At 45.3% G+C, this 18,003-nt stretch overlaps 1 protein-coding gene across 1 annotated transcript in view; it reads right to left on the bottom strand.

The window, feature by feature from the left end:
- LOC137362159 (NACHT, LRR and PYD domains-containing protein 12-like) overlaps positions 1-18,003 on the bottom strand; it is an 83,368-nt gene that overhangs the window by 37,351 nt on the left and 28,014 nt on the right. Inside the window, exons 4-5 of the mRNA XM_068026645.1 lie at positions 10,534-10,705; positions 10,363-10,428 (exon numbers count right to left, since the gene is read on the bottom strand). Coding sequence (XP_067882746.1) covers positions 10,363-10,428; positions 10,534-10,705 — 238 coding nt within the window. The remainder of the gene's footprint in view (positions 1-10,362; positions 10,429-10,533; positions 10,706-18,003) is intronic.

Raw genomic sequence — 18,003 nt, 5'->3', positions numbered from 1 at the left:
CTGGGCCAGATGGGATTTATCCCTGGATTCTCTGGGAAGCCAGGGAGGAGATTGCAGAGCCTTTGTCCTTGATCTTTATGTCGTCATTGTCGACAGGAATAGTGCCGGAAGACTGGAGGATAGCAAATGTTGTCCCCTTGTTCAAGAAGGGGAGTAGAGACAGCCCTGGTAATTATAGACCTGTGAGCCTTACTTCGGTTGTGGGTAAAATGTTGGAAAAGGTTATAAGAGATAGGATTTATAATCATCTTGAAAAGAATAAGTTCATTAGCGATAGTCAGCACGGTTTTGTGAAGGGTAGGTCGTGCCTCACAAACCTTATTGAGTTTTTCGAGAAGGTGACCAAACAGGTGGATGAGGGTAAAGCAGTGGATGTGGTGTATATGGATTTCAGTAAGGCATTTGATAAGGTTCCCCACAGTAGTCTATTGCAGAAAATACGGAAGTATGGGGTTGAAGGTGATTTAGAGCTTTGGATCAGAAATTGGCTAGCTGAAAGAAGACAGAGGGTGGTGGTTGATGGCAAATGTTCATCCTGGAGTTTAGTTACTAGTGGTGTACCGCAAGGATCTGTTTTGGGGCCACTGCTGTTTGTCATTTTTATAAATGACCTGGAAGAGGGTGTAGAAGGGTGGATTAGTAAATTTGCGGATGACACGAAGGTCGGTGGAGCTGTGGATAGTGCCGAAGGATGTTGTAGGGTAAAGAGGGACATAGATAGGCTGCAGAGCTGGGCTGAGAGATGGCAAATGGAGTTTAATGCGGAAAAGTGTGAGGTGATTCACTTTGGAAGGAGTAACAGGAATGCAGAGTACTGGGCTAATGGGAAGATTCTTGGTAGTGTCGATGAACTGTGAGATCTTGGTGTCCAGGTACATAAATCCCTGAAAGTTGCTACCCAGGTTAATAGGGCTGTTAAGAAGGCATATGGTGTGTTAGCTTTTATTAGTAGGGGGATCGAGTTTCGGAGCCACGAGGTCATGCTGCAGCTGTACAAAACTCTGGTGAGGCCGCACCTGGAGTATTGCGCGCAGTTCTGGTCACCGCATTATAGGAAGGATGTGGAAGCTTTGGAAAGGGTGCAGAGGAGATTTACTAGGATGTTGCCTGGTATGGAGGGAAGGTCTTACGAGGAAAGGCTGAGGGACTTGAGGTTGTTTTCGTTGGAGAGAAGGAGGAGGAGAGGTGACTTAATAGAGACATATAAGATAATCAGAGGGTTAGATAGGGTGGATAGTGAGAGTCTTTTTCCTCGGATGGTGATGGCAAACACGAGGGGACATAGCTTTAAGTTGAGGGGTGATAGATATAGGACAGATGTCAGAGGTAGTTTCTTTACTCAGAGAGTAGTAGGGGCGTGGAACGCCCTGCCTGCAACAGTAGTGGACTCGCCAACTTTAAGGGCATTTAAGTGGTCATTGGATAGACATATGGATGAAAATGGAATAGTGTAGGTCAGATGGTTTCACAGGTCGGCGCAACATCGAGGGCCGAAGGGCCTGTACTGCGCTGTAATGTTCTAATTCTAATTCTAATTCATTCAGGAATGGTGTTTCATTTCGCCAAGGGCGGAGGTGTTACAAGTGCTTTGTTTTTCAAAAGAAAACTTGGAGTTTTGTGTTTTGAAAGACTAGGAGAAAAAAGGATTTCTCTCCGAGAACACTGAATGCTGAACTGGGTGGGCATAGATTGCAAGGCAACCTGTTTCTAAGCAACAGCAAGGGAAATGACAGGTCACCTGACTTACTGTTAAGAATTCAGTTTCACTTTTGCTTTGTGAAAGACCAGTGCTGGGCAGGCAGGAGGCAGAACAAACAGGCAGGCAGTTGTTTTTTTCGTTCGTTTTTCGTTTTGCAAACCAGAGAAAGACCTCTCCCTGAACAGAAGACTTGTCTCTCTTAAGAAAGGGAATCCTACATCTGAGTTGTGGCTGTGTTCGACCTGGAGAGAGAAAAACAGCCCTGGAGAGGAAAAGAGCCAGAGAAAGAGGAGTTGCTGCTCTCTATGGAGAAAGGCTCCTTTGCTAAGTGGAAGCCCTGCATTGTTAAAGGTAGCAAATTGCTATTGTCTCCATTCTCTGGAAAATCTCTGCCTCAAGAGTGATTCCTGTTGTTTGTGTTTTGGGAGATCTTCAAATTTCAAGAAAGCTTCTATTGCTGGACTTTTACTTTAAAATGTAGGCAGAGCTGTTGCTGCATCCTTTGCTGCAGATGAATTACCTTGAACGCCTACCCATCACAGACTGTTCATCAAACCTGCCTGGACAGACTTCGAGTGGCATCTGACTATTCGACTCTGGGATCCCTCTCCGATCTAGAAATATCCTACCAGCCCATGACCACCAACTATCTCATTATTGCTAAGAAATAGTTGAACACCAAAAGGTTTTTCCCCCAGTTAACCGATTTTTGAAAGCATGTATGTGTGCATGAGGGCTAGGAAGAATAAGAAGCTATAAAATCTTTTTCTATATACAGATTTAACCCATTACTGTTTAAGATTTAGTTTATTAGTAAATACTTAGTTTTGTTGTTGTTTAAAGAAACCTGGTTTGGTGTGTTTTATTCTGGAGGATAAATAAAGTGTTTAATTTGGCTAATTTTCAGTAGGAAGGAAACTTTACTAGTATGTTGTGACCCGTGAAGTAGTGGGACTGAATTAGCACTGCATTACTCCCACCTTGGTCATAACAATGTGAATAGGTATGAAGTTATCCACTTTCGTAGAAAAAACAGTACGACAGAGTATTTCTTAAATGGTGAGAGGTTGGGAAATGTTAATGTTGAAAAGGACCTGGTGTCCTTGTTCATGAGCATTAAAAGCGAGCGTGCAGGTGCAGCAAGCAATTAGGAAGATAAAAGGTATGTTGGCCTTCATTGTAAGAGGATGAGAATACAGGAGTAAAAATGTCTTGCTGCAATTGTATAGAGCCTTGGTGAGACCAACCCTGGAATATTGTGCACAGTTTTTGTATCCTCATTTAAGGAAGGATATACTTGCCATAGAGGGAGTACAATGCAGATTCACCAGACTTGTCCCTGGGACACTGTCTTATGAGAAGAGATTGAGGAAACTGGGTTTGTATTCTCTATATTTTCAAAAAATAAGAGGTGATCTCATTGAAAAATACAAAATTCTTACAGGGTGTGACAGGGTGGATGTAGCTAGGATGTGTCTCCTGGCTTGTGAGTCTAGAACCGGGGGACCTAGTCTCAGAATAAGGGATAGGCCATTTAAGACTGAGATGAGGAGGAATTTCTTCACGCAGAGGGTAGGAAATCTTTGGAATTCTCTACTCCAGAGGGCTGTGAAAGTTCAATCATTGAGCATGTTCAAGACAGAAATTGATAGCTATCTGGATGCTAATAACATCAAGAGATATGGAGATAACGTAGGGTAGTGGCATTGAGGTAAATGATCGGCCATGATCTAAAGTGAATGGTGGAGCAGGCTCAATGGGCAGAATGACCTACTCCTGCTCCTTTGTTCCTATGCTCCTAATTAAAATTACAGGCGACTGGAAGCTAACAATTATTCAGCAGTTTTACACATACATTCATTGATTGTGGTTTTATAACAGTCCGGTCATGTTACTGATTAGAATTAGAAATTGAACTACTGCGCACTTCACTCAGTGTAATGTTAGAGCAGAAAACATTCGCAGTTCATCTGAACTGTTCTACCAATAATTATACTGCATTGCTTTGTTTTGGTCTTGAATTCCGACAATGCAGGTTTGGGAAATTAAAAATATGTTTCTGTTAGTCATTACATTGGGTTCAAAAACAACTCCAGAGTTAAAGGATTATTCTTTGTGTAGAATGAGATTCTCTCTTTCACTGTCATTAGGAAGTTGGCCAATAACTAACTTTCCAGTCACTCTGAACATTGTCTTTTCCTCACATTTCTCCACAGATTAATGTTCTATTGTGTGAACATTAACATATATTCTCAGATTGGATCAAACACATTCTGATGTCTTATTCTGTGCTGTGAAATGATAACGTTTTAATATTTCACATTTCTCCACCTCTTTCCCTACAGTTTAAAAGGAGACAAATCAGAGCCAGGGAACTACAGACCTATCATGCTGACATCCCTTTTTGGGAAGATGCTAATGGGATCAGAAGAAATGTCCTTTATGTTTAAAGAGAAATGAAGGGACCAATAGAAATTCATAACTGAGCTTCTGAGAAAATAGCTTCTGCCCAACAAATTTTGCAGAGTTTATTTTGAGGAAGTCATTGGGATGGTGGATGAGGGAAATCCTGTGCACATTGTTTACTTGGACTTTCAGAAAGTCTTTGATAAGGTTCCTCACACTAGGTTACTTCAGAAGATGGAATTTTGATGTATCAGTAGAAATTTGAAACTCTGGATTGGGAATTGTCTTCAATCCTGCAGCCAAAATGTTATAATTAACAGATGTGATTCAGCTTGAAGACAAGTTACAAGTGACTGGTCCTAGACCTGCTACTCTTCACAGTCTGTATTAATGACCTAGACAGTGGCGTTGGGAGGATGGGAAGTAGGTTTGCAGATGACACTCACATATGTGCAATGGTGAAAATGGTCGAGGAGGGCAATCAAATCCAAAAACTTTGTAGATGTGCCAGGAGAGTGAAGCAAACATGGGAAATGGCATTTAATTTAGTTAAATGTAGTGCCACACATATTGATCGGGCAATCAGAGAACACAGGAATCATTCGGAGGCATCAATAGAGCGGCACAGTGACGCAGTGGTTAGCACCGCAGCCTCACAGCTCCAGCGACCCGGGTTCAATTCTGGGTACTGCCTGTGTGGAGTTTGCAAGTTCTCCCTGTGTCTGCGTGGGTTTCCTCCGGGTGCTCCAGTTTCTTCCCACAAGCCAAAAGACTTGCAGGTTGATAGGTAAATTGGCCATTATAAATTGCCCCTAGTATAGGTAGGTGGTAGGGAAATATAGGGACAGGTGGGGATGTGGTAGGAATATGGGATTAGTGTAGGATTAGTATAAATGGGTGGATGATGGTCGGCACAGACTCGGTGGGCCGAAGGACCCGTTTCAGTGCTGTATCTCTAAACTAAACTAAAAAAACTAAACTAAATAGTGAGAGAGTGAGAGAGAGAAAAAAGATCTTGATAAGATCACTGAAGATGAATGACCAATGTAAAGAAATCATTGCTAAAGCTACCAAAGTACTGGGTTATATTAATCGAACCACTCAGTATAAAAGACAAGGTACCACTTTGACACTGTACAGGTCACTGGTCAAACCACATCTGGATACTGTGCCTAGTCCTGGTTCCCCCACATGGTGGATGATATAGTGCCATTGGAAAAGGTACAGAGGAAATCTTCAGGAATGATTCCTATCTTAGGGAACCTGAGCTACTGAGACAAGGTCAAGGACCTTGGTCTATTTATTTTCGAGCAGCACAGGTTTTGTTTGCACTGGAGTGATGACTTGGGTTGCATTCGAGTGCTACAGTGAAAGCTTGGTAAGTGAGGAAGTTCGGTAAGGAGGGAGCGAGGAGCTCCTTTCATTTCCTACCTGTCCTCAGAGTGAGGGGAGCCAAGAGCTTCCAAAGAGCACAGCTGACTGGGAGAAGACTCGGAGCGCAGCGTTCCGGACCGGTAAGTACAAAAAAACTTACCTCTGGTAAAAAAAAACTGAAAGTGACGTCACAGGAAAGCTGTGACCTGATTGGCTGATAGGGAATTTTTTTACTGAATTTGGAAATAAAACATTGATAAAAATTGATTAAAACCCTAATTAACTAATTAATAAGTAGAGTAACTAAACCAGAGGGAGGAGATTACTGTATTTAGTTCGCATTTAATATTTATAGTAGGAATCTAGCACTAGGGACCAAATAGTTATTATAACAATTTAGTAAGGATTTAATCAGTATTTATTTATTTTAAATTAAGTTATTAATTGGTGCTAGAAATGTCAGTTAGAGGGGTGAAGTGCTTCACCTGTGAGATGTGGGAGGTCCGTGACACTTCCAGCGTTCCGGACGACTACATCTGCAGGAAGTGTACCCAGTTGCAGCTCCTCACAGACCGCATGGATCGGTTGGAGCGGCAACTGGATGCACTTAGGAGCCTGCAGGTGGCAGAGAGTGTCATAGACAGGAGTTTCAGAGAAGTGGTTACACCCAAGGTGCAGGCAGATAGATGGGTGACCGCTAGAAGGGGCAGGCAGTCAGTGCAGGAATCCCCTGTGGCTATCCCCCTCTCGAACAAGTATACCGTTTTGGATACTGTTGGGGGGATGGCCTATCAGGGGAAAACAGCAGCAGCCAGAGCAATGGCACCACAGCTGGCACTGTTGTTCAGCAGGGAAGGACAAAGTGCAGAAGAGCAATAGTTATAGGGGACACTATAGTCAGGGGCACAGATAGGCGCTTCTGTGAACGTGAAAGAGACTCCAGGATGGTATGTTGCCTCCCTGGTGCCAGGGTCAAGGATGTCTCTGAACGGACAGGGGGCATTCTGAAGGGGGAGGGTAAACAGCCAGAGGTTGTAGTACACATCGGTACCAATGACATAGGCAGGAAGAGTGACGAGGTCCTGCAGGGGGATTTAGGGAGTTAGGTAGAAAGTTAAAAGACAGGACCTCGAGGGTTGCAATCTCGGGATTACATATACTTTTATTTTATTTAGAGATACAGCACTGAAACAGGCCCTTCGGCCCACCGAGTCTGTGCTGACCAACAACCACCCATTTATACTAACCCTGCAACAATCCCATATTCCCTACCACCAACTTGCACTAAGGGCAATTTATAATGGCCAATTTACCTATTAACCTGCAAGTCTTTGGCTGTGGGAGGAAACCGGAGCACCTGGCGAAATCCCACACGGTCACAGGGAGAACTTGCAAACTCCACAGGGAGTACCCAGAATCGAACCCGGGTCCCTGGAGCTATGAGGCTGCGATGCTAACCACTGCACCACTGTGCCGCCCTTATTGGGACTCACTTAGTGCTAGGGGCTTGGATGGGGCAGAATTTGGAAGGAGCATTGAGGAGGGCTTCTTGAAACAATGTGTAGATAGTCCAACTAGGGATGAGGCCGTACTGGACCTGGTATTGGACAATGAGCCCGGCCAGTTGGTCGAAGTTTCAGTTGGGGAGCATATCGGGAACAGTGACCATAATTCCATAAGTTTTAAGGTACTTGTGGACAAAGATAAGAGTAGTCCTCGGGTGAAGGTGCTAAATTGGGGGAAGGTTAATTATAATAATATTAGGCAGGAACTGAAGAATTTAGATTGGGGGCAGCTGTTTGAGGGTAAATCAACATCTGACATGTGGGAGTCTTTCAAATGTCAGCTGATTAGAATCCAGGACCAGCATGTTCCTGTTAGGAAGAAGGATAAGTTTGGCAAGTTTCGGGAACCTTGGATAACGCGGGATATTGTGAGCCTAGTCAAAAAGAAAAAGGAAGCATTCGTAAGGGCTGGAAGGCTAGGAACAGACGAATCCTTTGAGGAATATAAAGACAGTAGGAAGGAACTTAAGCAAGGAGTCAGGAAGGCTAAAAGGGGTCATGAAAAGTCATTGGCAAACACGATTAAGGAAAATCCCAAGGCTTTTTATACGTATATAAAGAGCAAGAGGGTAACTAGGGAAAGGGTTGGCCCACTCAAGGACAGAGAAGGGAATCTATGTGTGGAGCCAGAGGAAATGGGCGAGGTACTAAATGAGTACTTTGCATCAGTATTCACCAAGCAGAAGGACTTGGTGGATGATGAGCCTAGGGAAGGGAGTGTAGATAGTCTCAGTCATCTCATTATCAAAAAGGAGGAGGTGTTGGGTGTCTTGCAAAGCATTAAGGTAGATAAGTCCCAAGGGCCTGATGGGATCTACCCCAGAATACTGATGGAGGCAAGCAAAGAAATTGCTGGGACCTTGACAGAAATCTTGGCATCTTCATTGGCTACAGGTGACGTCCCAGAGGACTGGAGAATAGCCAATGTTGTTCCTTTGTTGAAGAAGGGTAGCAAGGATAATCCAGGACATTATAGGCCGGTGAGCCTTACGTCAGTGGTAGGGAAATTATTAGAGAGGATTATTCGGGACAGGATTTACTCCCATTTGGAAACAAACAAACTTATTAGCGAGAGACAGCATGGTTTTGTGAAGGGGAGGTCGTGTCTTACTAATTTGATTCAGTTTTTTGAGGAAGTGACGAAGATGATTGATGAAGGAAGGGCAGAGGATGTTATCTATATGGACTACAGTAAAGCCTTTGGCAAGGCCCCGCATGGCAGACTGGTACAAAAGGTGAAGTCACACGGGATCAGAGGTGAGCTGGCAAGATGGATACAGAACTGGCTCGGTCACAGAAGACAGAAGGTAGCAGTGGAAGGGTGTTTTTCTGAATGGAGGGATGTGACGAGTGGTGTTCCGCAGGGATCAGTGCTGGGACCTTTGCTCTTTGTAGTATATATAAATGATTTGGAGGAAAATGTAGCTGGTCTGATTAGTAAGTTTGCGGACGACACAAAGGTTGGTGGAGTTGAGGATAGTGATGAGGATTGTCAGAGGATACAGCAGGATATAGATCGGTTGGAGACTTGGGCGGAGAAATGGCAGATGGAGTTTAATCCGGACAAATGTGAGGTAATGCATTTTGGAAGGTCTAATGCAGGTGGGAAGTATACAGTAAATGGCAGAACCTTTAGGAGTATTGACAGGCAGAGAGATCTGGGCGTACAGGTCCACAGGTCACTGAAAGTGGCAACGCAGGTGGATAAGGTGGTCAAGAAGGCATACGGCATGCTTGCCTTCATTGGTCAGGGCATAGAGTATAAAAATTGGCAAGCCATGCTGCAGCTGTACAGAACTTTAGTTAGGCCACACTTAGAATATTGCGTGCAATTCTGGTCGCCACACTACCAGAAGGACATGGAGGCTTTGGAGAGGGTACAGAGGAGGTTTACCAGGATGTTGCCTGGTCTGGAGGGCATTAGCTATGAGAAGAGGTTGGAAAAACTCGGATTGTTTTCACTGGAACGACATGATAGAGGTTTACAAAGTTATGAGCGGCATGGACAGAGTGGATAGTCAGAAGCTTTTTCCCAGGGTGGAAGAGTCAGTTACTAGGGGACATAGGTTTAAGGTGAGAGAGGCAAAGTTTAGAGGGGATGTGCGAAGCAAGTTCTTTACACAGAAGGTGGTGAGTGTCTGGAACTTGCTGCCAGGGGAGGTGGTGGAAGCAGGTACGATAGCGACGTTTAAGAGGCATCTTGACAAATACATGAATAGGATGGGAATAGAGGGATATGGTCCCCGGAAGTGCAGAAGGTTTTCGTTGAGGCAGGCATCAAGATCGGCGCAGTCTTGGAGGGCCGAATGGCCTGTTCCTGTGCTGTACTGTTCTTTGTTCAGACTTACAGGCAACCTGATAGAGGTCTATTAAATAACTGAATGGCTGGATAGAGGCTCTGTTGATAGATTATTCTAGTTTATCAGATTGGGAGGACCAGCAAACACACATTTAAACTATGTAAATGTAGGAATAAACTGGATGTTCGCTGGTTCTTCTTTCCCAGAGAATTGTGAGCCTCTGGAATGTGCTGCCGATTGCTGACTCTCTGTATCCCTTCAAGAGGGAGCTGGACCGGTTCCTGACTGGGACAGAGATCTCATCATGTAGAAGGTAAGTGTCTTTATAGGTAAAATGTGGTCCGTGTGATTTCCTGGATTGGTCCCTGGGGGGGGGGGGGGGGCGGGGTCAGGTCAGAGAGGAATATTACCAAGAACATTTTCCCATATTGGCTCTGGGTGTTTCCATTGTTTTGCTTCACTGTGGAGGTGGGGGTGGGGGTGGTGTCTTGTGGGGGTAAGGGGTAAGGGAGGGATGAAGTGTTTAGCCATAATGGTCGAGCCTGCGTGGTGTGGGGTTTAGGTTTGATGGACCATCTGGTCTCTTCCTGCTCATCATTTCGGTGGGACATATTGCTCGGGATGCAGGAACCCTTAACATCTGGGTCAAGGCACTGCTCTTTACTGTGAGCCCAGAGCATCCGTGCAGCACACAGGAGGTCTGTATTAAGATTCACAGCTTATCAGAATCCTGCCAGATGTGTGTAAGATTTCAGAAATAATAATGATCAGCAGCTGGATTCAGTGAAATAATACAATGTTCACATATTTACAGGATATGATAGAAATCATATGAATTGTAACTTGAATCTACACAGAATAATTGACAACAAATCCAAACAATGTTCAATCTTGTTTCTCCAGCCTTTGATTTTCGGATTCCCAGATTCTGTCAATCTCTTAAACAAACGGCTACAGTCAATCATTCTGATTCTGGGAAGTGAAATAAACAGTTTGAAATCTCCATGTCATCACTTACCTTTCAGGTCACTGGGTATTTCAGATAAACCATGTGCGATGTCCATATAATCAAATGAATCACAACCTGTTAAAATCAATTAAATTTCATGAAATCAGATTTGTGTAATATTATAGTAAATTCTGCAGTGTTTGAATCTGAAGTTGAATTCAGTGTGTGATTTTACCGTACCGAGTTCCTGTATTTCTTTCAGTATTTTCTCCAACTTTGGTAACCTGTGGCACATTTTCACAAAGGATTTCCACATCAGCCTTCGGACCCGAGAGCCTTTCTCCATCACCAGATTGAGGAGAAGTTTGGAACTGTCCGCCCGGTTTCCCTTCTCCACAAGCTCAGTGACTTTCTGTCAAGAATAATAATGAATATATGAATTCTCAGTTTTGAGCACAGAAAGCAGTCACTTGGCCGAGTACTGATCCATTCTGAACATGGGCTGAATATTCTGTAAACATCTTGATTCAGACATTAATGGCAAATAAATGTGATAAAACTAAATTGAAAATCAGAAGTATTGTTCCAGGAGAGTGAGGAATCACTGAGAATCTGCAGTATTTTAATGAGATTAGTTTTCTCTGTCGTTCAGTATCCAACATGACATCAGATACTGATTGACAAGATGATCCACTTGTTTCTCACACTTATTTCCTGCGGTCACACTTTGTGATTTACTCAGAAATAAAACAGCAGTGAATCGGAACTCAAGTGACAGGGAAGGACGATTCTGAACTGAGGGAAGCAGCGAGAAAACTGTCTGAGAAATTATCACCAACCAATCGAAACAACCCCTGTTGATTTATCAGTCAGGAGAATCGACCAATAATAATAATACTGAAAATCCAATCACTCCATATATATTCCCCTCAGTAATTGAGATGTCAGATACTCAATGTTTTGTACACCCACTGCCAGTATGAAACCTCAGTAACCGGGAGAACATATCCAGCAATGGATAGTCAGGACTTCTATCAACAACTTACATTTAATATAGGACTTTTAATGTCGAGAAACAACCCAAGATGTTTCACAGCGACAGAATCAGACAACGGGCCCGAGACAAAGTAGGATAAATTGGCACAGGTGACCAAAACATAACAAAAGATAAGTTTTAAGAAGGAGGGGACGGGGATCGGTTTCAGGAGTGAATTTCAGAGCGTGGGGCCCAAGGTAACTGAAAGCTTGACCACCAGTGGTGATGTGAAGGAAGGGCTGCACAAGAGGACAGGGTCAGAGCAATGGAAAATTCCAGTGGTACGAGAATTGAAGGAGGTTACAGTGATAGGAAGCCTGGGGGCCATCAAGTTATTTAAATAGAAGGACAGGAACTTTAAATTGAAGGCCTGAGGGTTGGAAGCCATTCTAGGTATGTGAGCACACATGTGATATCAGAAATGGGACCTGGAGGGGACAGGGTACAGGCAGAAGATTCTGAGTAGCTGAAGATTACAGAGTGTGTAAGGTGGGAGGCTGGGCAGGAGAACATTGGAATAGTCGTGTCTGGAGGCATGGACGAGGGCTCAGCAGGAGATGGGCTGAAGTAGGGAGAGAGACTGGCAATGTTACATAGATAGAAGTAGGGGATCATCGTGATGGAGAGAATGTCGGATATGGAGTTCAGCTCGAGGGTGGATGCTGAAATCACAGACAGTCTGTCTTAGCCTCAGGCAGTGGCCAGCAGGAGTTGACAATGTGTCTGCACACAGACACCAGTGGTCCATGGTTAAAAATGTTGAAGTCCGTGGTAATTGTAAATGTCTTGCTCCAAGCCTTCCCTCCAAATCCTGTCTATTGTCTCTGTTCTCTCTTTTTTTCCAGTCCTACTAAAACTCTTTCCCTTTGTTTTCAGTCCAGACTCCAGTTACACTCGAACCACTACCCTGTTCTTTGTACAGATACTGATGGATCCACTAATATTTTCACCTCTTCAGAACATTGTTTCAGATTCATGGTATTTGCCATTTTATCCTTTCTCTCCTATTTCCCGGTTTCTATCCTTTAACAATCTGCAATTCGAAGATCTAACATTGCAACAATTCTCAGTGACTGCGTGGAAGCAAATTACATGTTGGGGTGTATTAACAGTGCAAGATTGAGCTGAAAGAATGAGATAATCCTGTCACTTCCTAAAATCATTCATGTGACTGCACTTAGATGACTGTGTATAATTCTGATTGACTCAGTACATAAACGTTAATGTTGCTACTGAAAAGAGGAAGTAGAATAACTGAGAGAAGGGAGTGGTTGGAATTGAGGAACTATTGTGTAATCTGGGAATGTCCTCACTGGAAAAGAGAATGTTGAGAGGTGATATGATTGCTGTTTCACTTTGTCCAGTACAGTAGAAACAGAGGACACAGCCTGAGCTTCAAGGAGGGTAAATTCACAACTAATCTCTCATAACAATATTTCAGTGAGTGAACAGTTAATCTGTAGGACACACTTCCTAGGGAAGTTGGAGTTAGTATTGATTCATTCAACTGTGAATTAGACAGATATATTTCAGAAAATAACATTTTGAGATGCACTATTAGTGTAATTTAAGATATGACAGTTTTTATTTATTCATTCATGGGATGTGGATGCCTCTGGCCTGGCCAGCATTTATTACCCATGAGAAGGTGGGAATGAGCTGCCTTCCTGAACCGCTGCAGTCCATGTGGTGATGGTACACCCACACTGCTGTTAGAGTTCCAGGATTCTGACCCAGTGACAATGAAGGAATGACAATATATTTCCAAGTCAGGATGGTGTGTGACTTGGAGGGGAATTTGGAGGTGGTGGTGTTCCCGTGCACTCGCTTCCCTGGTCCTTCTAGAAGGGAGAGGTCATGGGTTTGAAAGGTGCTGTCGAAGGAGCCTTGATGAGTTACTGCAGTGCATCTTGTTGATGGTACATACTGCTGTCACTGTGCGTCGATGGTGGAGAGAGCGAATATTTAAGGTGGTGCCAATCAAGCAGGCTGTTTTGTTCTGGATGGTGCCGCGTTTCTTGAGTGTTTCTGGAGTCGCACTCATCCAGACAAGTGGAGAATATTCCATCACACTCCTGATTTGTACCTTGGTACGTCTATGGCACGAATGTTACTTGCCATTTATAAGTCCAAGCCCAAATGTTGTCCAGGTCTTTCTCTATGTGGGCACAGACTGCTTCATTATCTGAGGAGTTGCAAATGTAGCTGAACACCATGCAATCATCATCCACATTTCTGACATTATGACGGAGGGAAGGTCATCGCTGAAGCAACTGAAGATGTTTGTGCCGAGGACACTTCCCTGAGGAATTCCTGTAGCGATGTCCTGGGGCTGAGATAATTGGCCTCCAAGAATCATGACCATCTTACTTTGTGATAGATGTGACTCCAGTCAGTGGAGAGTTTTCCCCCTGATTCCCATTGACTTCAGTTTTGCTAGGGCTCCTTAATGCCACACTCGGTCAAATGTTGTCTTGATGTCAAGGGCCAACACTCTCTCCTTTCCTCTGGAATTTGGTTCTTTTATCCAGGTTGGACCAAGGCCATAATGAGGTCTGGAGCCGGGTGTCTGTGGTGGAACGCAAACTGAGCATCGATGAGCAGATTATTGGTAAGTGCCTCTTGAGAGCATTGTTGACGACACCTTCTATCACTTTGCTGATGATTGTGAGTACCCTGTGGGACAGTAATTGACTGGTTTGGATTTGTCCTGCTTTTTGTGGAGCAGGACATACCTGGACAATTCTTCCAATTTGTCAGGCAGTTGCCAGTGTTGGGTAGGCAGTATTATCACTGGACTAGTAACCCAGAGACCCAGGGTATTTCTCTGGGGTTTGATAAGGTATCTACCAAAACTCGTTTTCACAGCCACATCTCCTTCCTCAGTGACTGTCTCCGGCTCCGACTGATTCCACGTGGATTCCAACTGCAGTTTCACCCGTCATGCTTTGAGACCACCCAGGATCACAGGTATCTCCGAGAAATACAACGTTCCTCGGACTGCTACTCTCGCCGCATCCTGAGATCCACACTCAGTGCTATGCGCCGCCATATGCACACACTGGACCTCTCTCTCCAGCAGCACCGTCTTACCTTATCTCAAATCTGTTCTACTCCGCAGTTTCATCTCATCTTACGTCTCATCCGAAACATTAACAAAAAACTTTTTTTCTTCCTTTCAGGTGTTAAGGAATGCAAGCTCCAGCAGCTGATGGGGACTAATGCCCCTCCAGATCCTCCTTCCGCTTCACTTCCCTCTGACCCCACCCCTTCTGATCTGACACCTTGCCGTGTATTTACGATACCCTCTGACCTCCCCCTCTCTGATGCTGAGCGTTCTGTACTCAGCAAAGGTCTCAGTTTTATCCCCTTACGCCCCCACCTCAATGAATTTCGCGCTCGGCATGACGTTGAGCTCTTCTTCCGTCGCCTCCGCCTCCGGGCTCACTTCTTCGACCAGGAGTCCTCCCCCCGACCAGCAGACCCATTCACCCGCCTCCAGCATTCTCCCTCTACCTGGACCCCTCCCCCTGGCCTCTTACCCGCTCTTGATCTCTTCATTGAAAACTGTCGGCGAGACATTGGTCGTCTCAATTTCTCTGCCCCCCTCACTCACTCTAACCTGTCCCCCTCTGAACTTGAGGCACTCCGTTCTCTCAGGTCTAACCCCGACATGGTCATCAAACCTGCAGACAAGGGTGGTGCTGTTGTTGTATGGCGTACCGACCTCGACCTTGCAGAAGCTCAACGCCAACTCACAGACACCTCTTCCTACCTCCCTCTGGACCATGACCCCACCACCGAACATCAAGCCACCGTCCAAAGGACTGTCACTGACCTCATCTCCTCTGGAGATCTTCCCTCTACAGCTTCCAACCTCATAGTCCCGCAACCCCGGACAGCACACTTCTACCTCCTTCCCAAAATCCACAAACGGGACTGTCCCGGCAGACCCATTGTGTCAGCCTGCTCCTGCCCCACTGAACTTATTTCTTCCTATCTAGACTCTATCTTTTCTCCGCTGGTCCAGTCTCTTCCCACCTACATCCGTGACTCTTCTGACGCCCGACGTCATTTTGACAATTTCCAGTTTCCTGGTCCCAACCGCCTCCTCTTCACTATGGACGTCCAATTGCTCTACACCTCCATCCCCCACCAGGATGGTTTGAGGGCTCTCCGCTTCTTCCTGGAACAGAGGCCCAACCAGTCCCCATCCACCAACACCCTCCTCTGCCTGGCTGAACTTGTTCTCACATTGAACAACTTCTCCTTCAACTCCATGCATTTCCTTCAAGTAAAAGGTGTCGCTATGGGTACCCGCATGGGTCCTAGTTATGCCTGTCTTTTTGTGGGATATGTCGAGCATTCTTTGTTCCAGTCCTACTCAGGCCCCCTCCCCCAACTCTTTTTCCGGTACATTGATGACTGTATCGGTGCCGTTTCCTGCTCCCGCCCCGAACTAGAAAACTTTATCAACTTTGCTTCCAATTTCCACCCTTCTCTCACCTTTACATGGTCCATCTCTGACACTTCCCTTCCCTTCCTCGACTTCTCTGTCTCCATCTCTGGGGATAGGTTGTCTACCAATATCCATTATAAGCCCACTGACTCCCACAGCTATCTCGACTACACTTCTTCACACCCTACCTCCTGCAAAGACTCCATTCCATTCTCCCAGTTTCTCCGTCTCCGACGCATCTGCTCTGATGATGCTACCTTCCATGACGGTGCTTCTGATATGACCTCCTTTTTCCTCAACCGAGGATTTCCCCCCACTGTGGTTGACAGGGCCCTCAACCGTATCCGACCCATTCCCCGCACCTCTACCCTCACCCCTTCCCCTCCCTCCCAGAACCGTGACAGGGTTCCCCTTGTCCTCACTTTTCATCCCATCAGCCTCCATATCCAAAGGATCATCCTCTGCCATTTTCGCCACCTCCAGCGTGATGCCACTACCAGTCGCATCTTCCCCTCCCTTCCCCTGTCAGCATTCCGAAGGGATCGTTCCCTCTGCGACACCCTGGTCCACTCCTCCATTACCCCCACCACCTCGCCCCCGTCCCCGTCCCAGGGCACCTTCCCCTGCAATCGCAGGAGGTGTAATACCTGCCCATTTACCTCCTCTCTCCTCACTATCCCAGGCCCCAAACACTCCTTTCAGGTGAAGCAGCGATTTACTTGTACTTCTTTCAATGTAGTATACTGTATTCGCTGCTCACAGTGTGGTCTCCTCTACATTGGGGAGACCAAGCGCAGACTGGGTGACCGCTTTGCGGAACATCTCCGCTCAGTCCGCAAGCAGGACCCTGAGCTTCCGGTTGCTTGCCATTTCAACACTCCCCCCTGCTCTCATGCTCACATCTCTGTCCTGGGATTGCTGCAGTGTTCCAGTGAACATCAACGCAAGCTCGAGGAACAGCATCTCATCTACCGATTAGGCACACTACAGCCTGCCGGACTGAACATTGAGTTCAATAATTTCAGAGCATGACAGCCCCCCACTTTACTTTCATTTTTAGTTATTTTTAGTTATTTTTTCTTCCTTTTTTTTTACATTCCTTTTTACATTTTTTACAATCTTTTTTTGCATTTATTTCATTTCATCTTAGTTTGTTCAGTTTGCTTACCCACTGTTTTTTTCAGGTTGTTTTTCTTCAGGTTTGCACTTGCTGCTGTTCAATATTCAGTATATTCACACCTAATCAGTACTAATGCTTTGTCTTTCAACACACCATTAACATATTGTTTGCCTTTGCTCCGTGACCTTTTGGTCAGCTTTGTGGCCTGGTCTAATCTGCACCTTCTCCTTTGTTATCTCTTGCACCACCCCACCTCACTTGTTTATAATCTGTGACTTTTCTAATATTTGTCAGTTCCGAAGAAGGGTCACTGACCCGAAACGTTAACTCTGCTTCTCTTTCCACAGATGCTGCCAGACCTGCTGAGTGAATCCAGCATTTCTTGTTTTTGTTTCAGATTTCCAGCATCCGCAGTATTTTGCTTTTATTTCTCTGGGGACATAGGTTCGAATCTCACCACATCAGAAGGTGGAATTTGAATTTAATTAATAAAAAAAAATATCTGGAATTAAAAGCTAGTCTAATTTTTTTTTTTACTTGGAGATACAGCACTGAAGCCATCCCTTCGGCCCACCGAGTCTGTGCCGACCAACAACCACCCATTTATACTAACCCTACAGTAATCCCATATGCCCTACCTACACAATGGGCAATTTACCCATCACCTGCAAGTCTTTGGCGGCGGGAGGAAACCGGAGCAGCCGGCGAAAACCCATGCGGTCCCAGGGAGAACTTGCAAACTCCGCACAGGCAATACCCAGAATTGAACCCGGGTCCCTGGAGCTATGAGGCTGCGGTGCTAACCACTGCGCCACTGTGCCGCCCATGATGGCCATAAAACCACTGTCGATTGTTGTAAAAACCCATCTGGTTCACTAATGTCCTTTAGGGAAGGAAATCTGCTGTCCTTACCTGGTCTGGCCTACATGTGACTCGAACCCACAGCAATGTGGTTAACTCTCACATGCCCTCTGAAATGGCCGAGCATCCACTCAGTTGTACCTAACTGCTACGAAGTCAATAAAAAGGAATAAAACCGGATGGACCACCCGGCATCGACCTAGGCACCGGAAATGACAACGGCAAACCCAGCCC

Source organism: Heterodontus francisci, unplaced genomic scaffold, assembly GCF_036365525.1.
Source record: "Heterodontus francisci isolate sHetFra1 unplaced genomic scaffold, sHetFra1.hap1 HAP1_SCAFFOLD_1038, whole genome shotgun sequence".
NCBI lineage: Eukaryota > Metazoa > Chordata > Chondrichthyes > Heterodontiformes > Heterodontidae > Heterodontus > Heterodontus francisci.
Note: the sequence above shows the minus strand (reverse complement) of the source record. Positions and strands in the feature narration are given on the sequence as shown.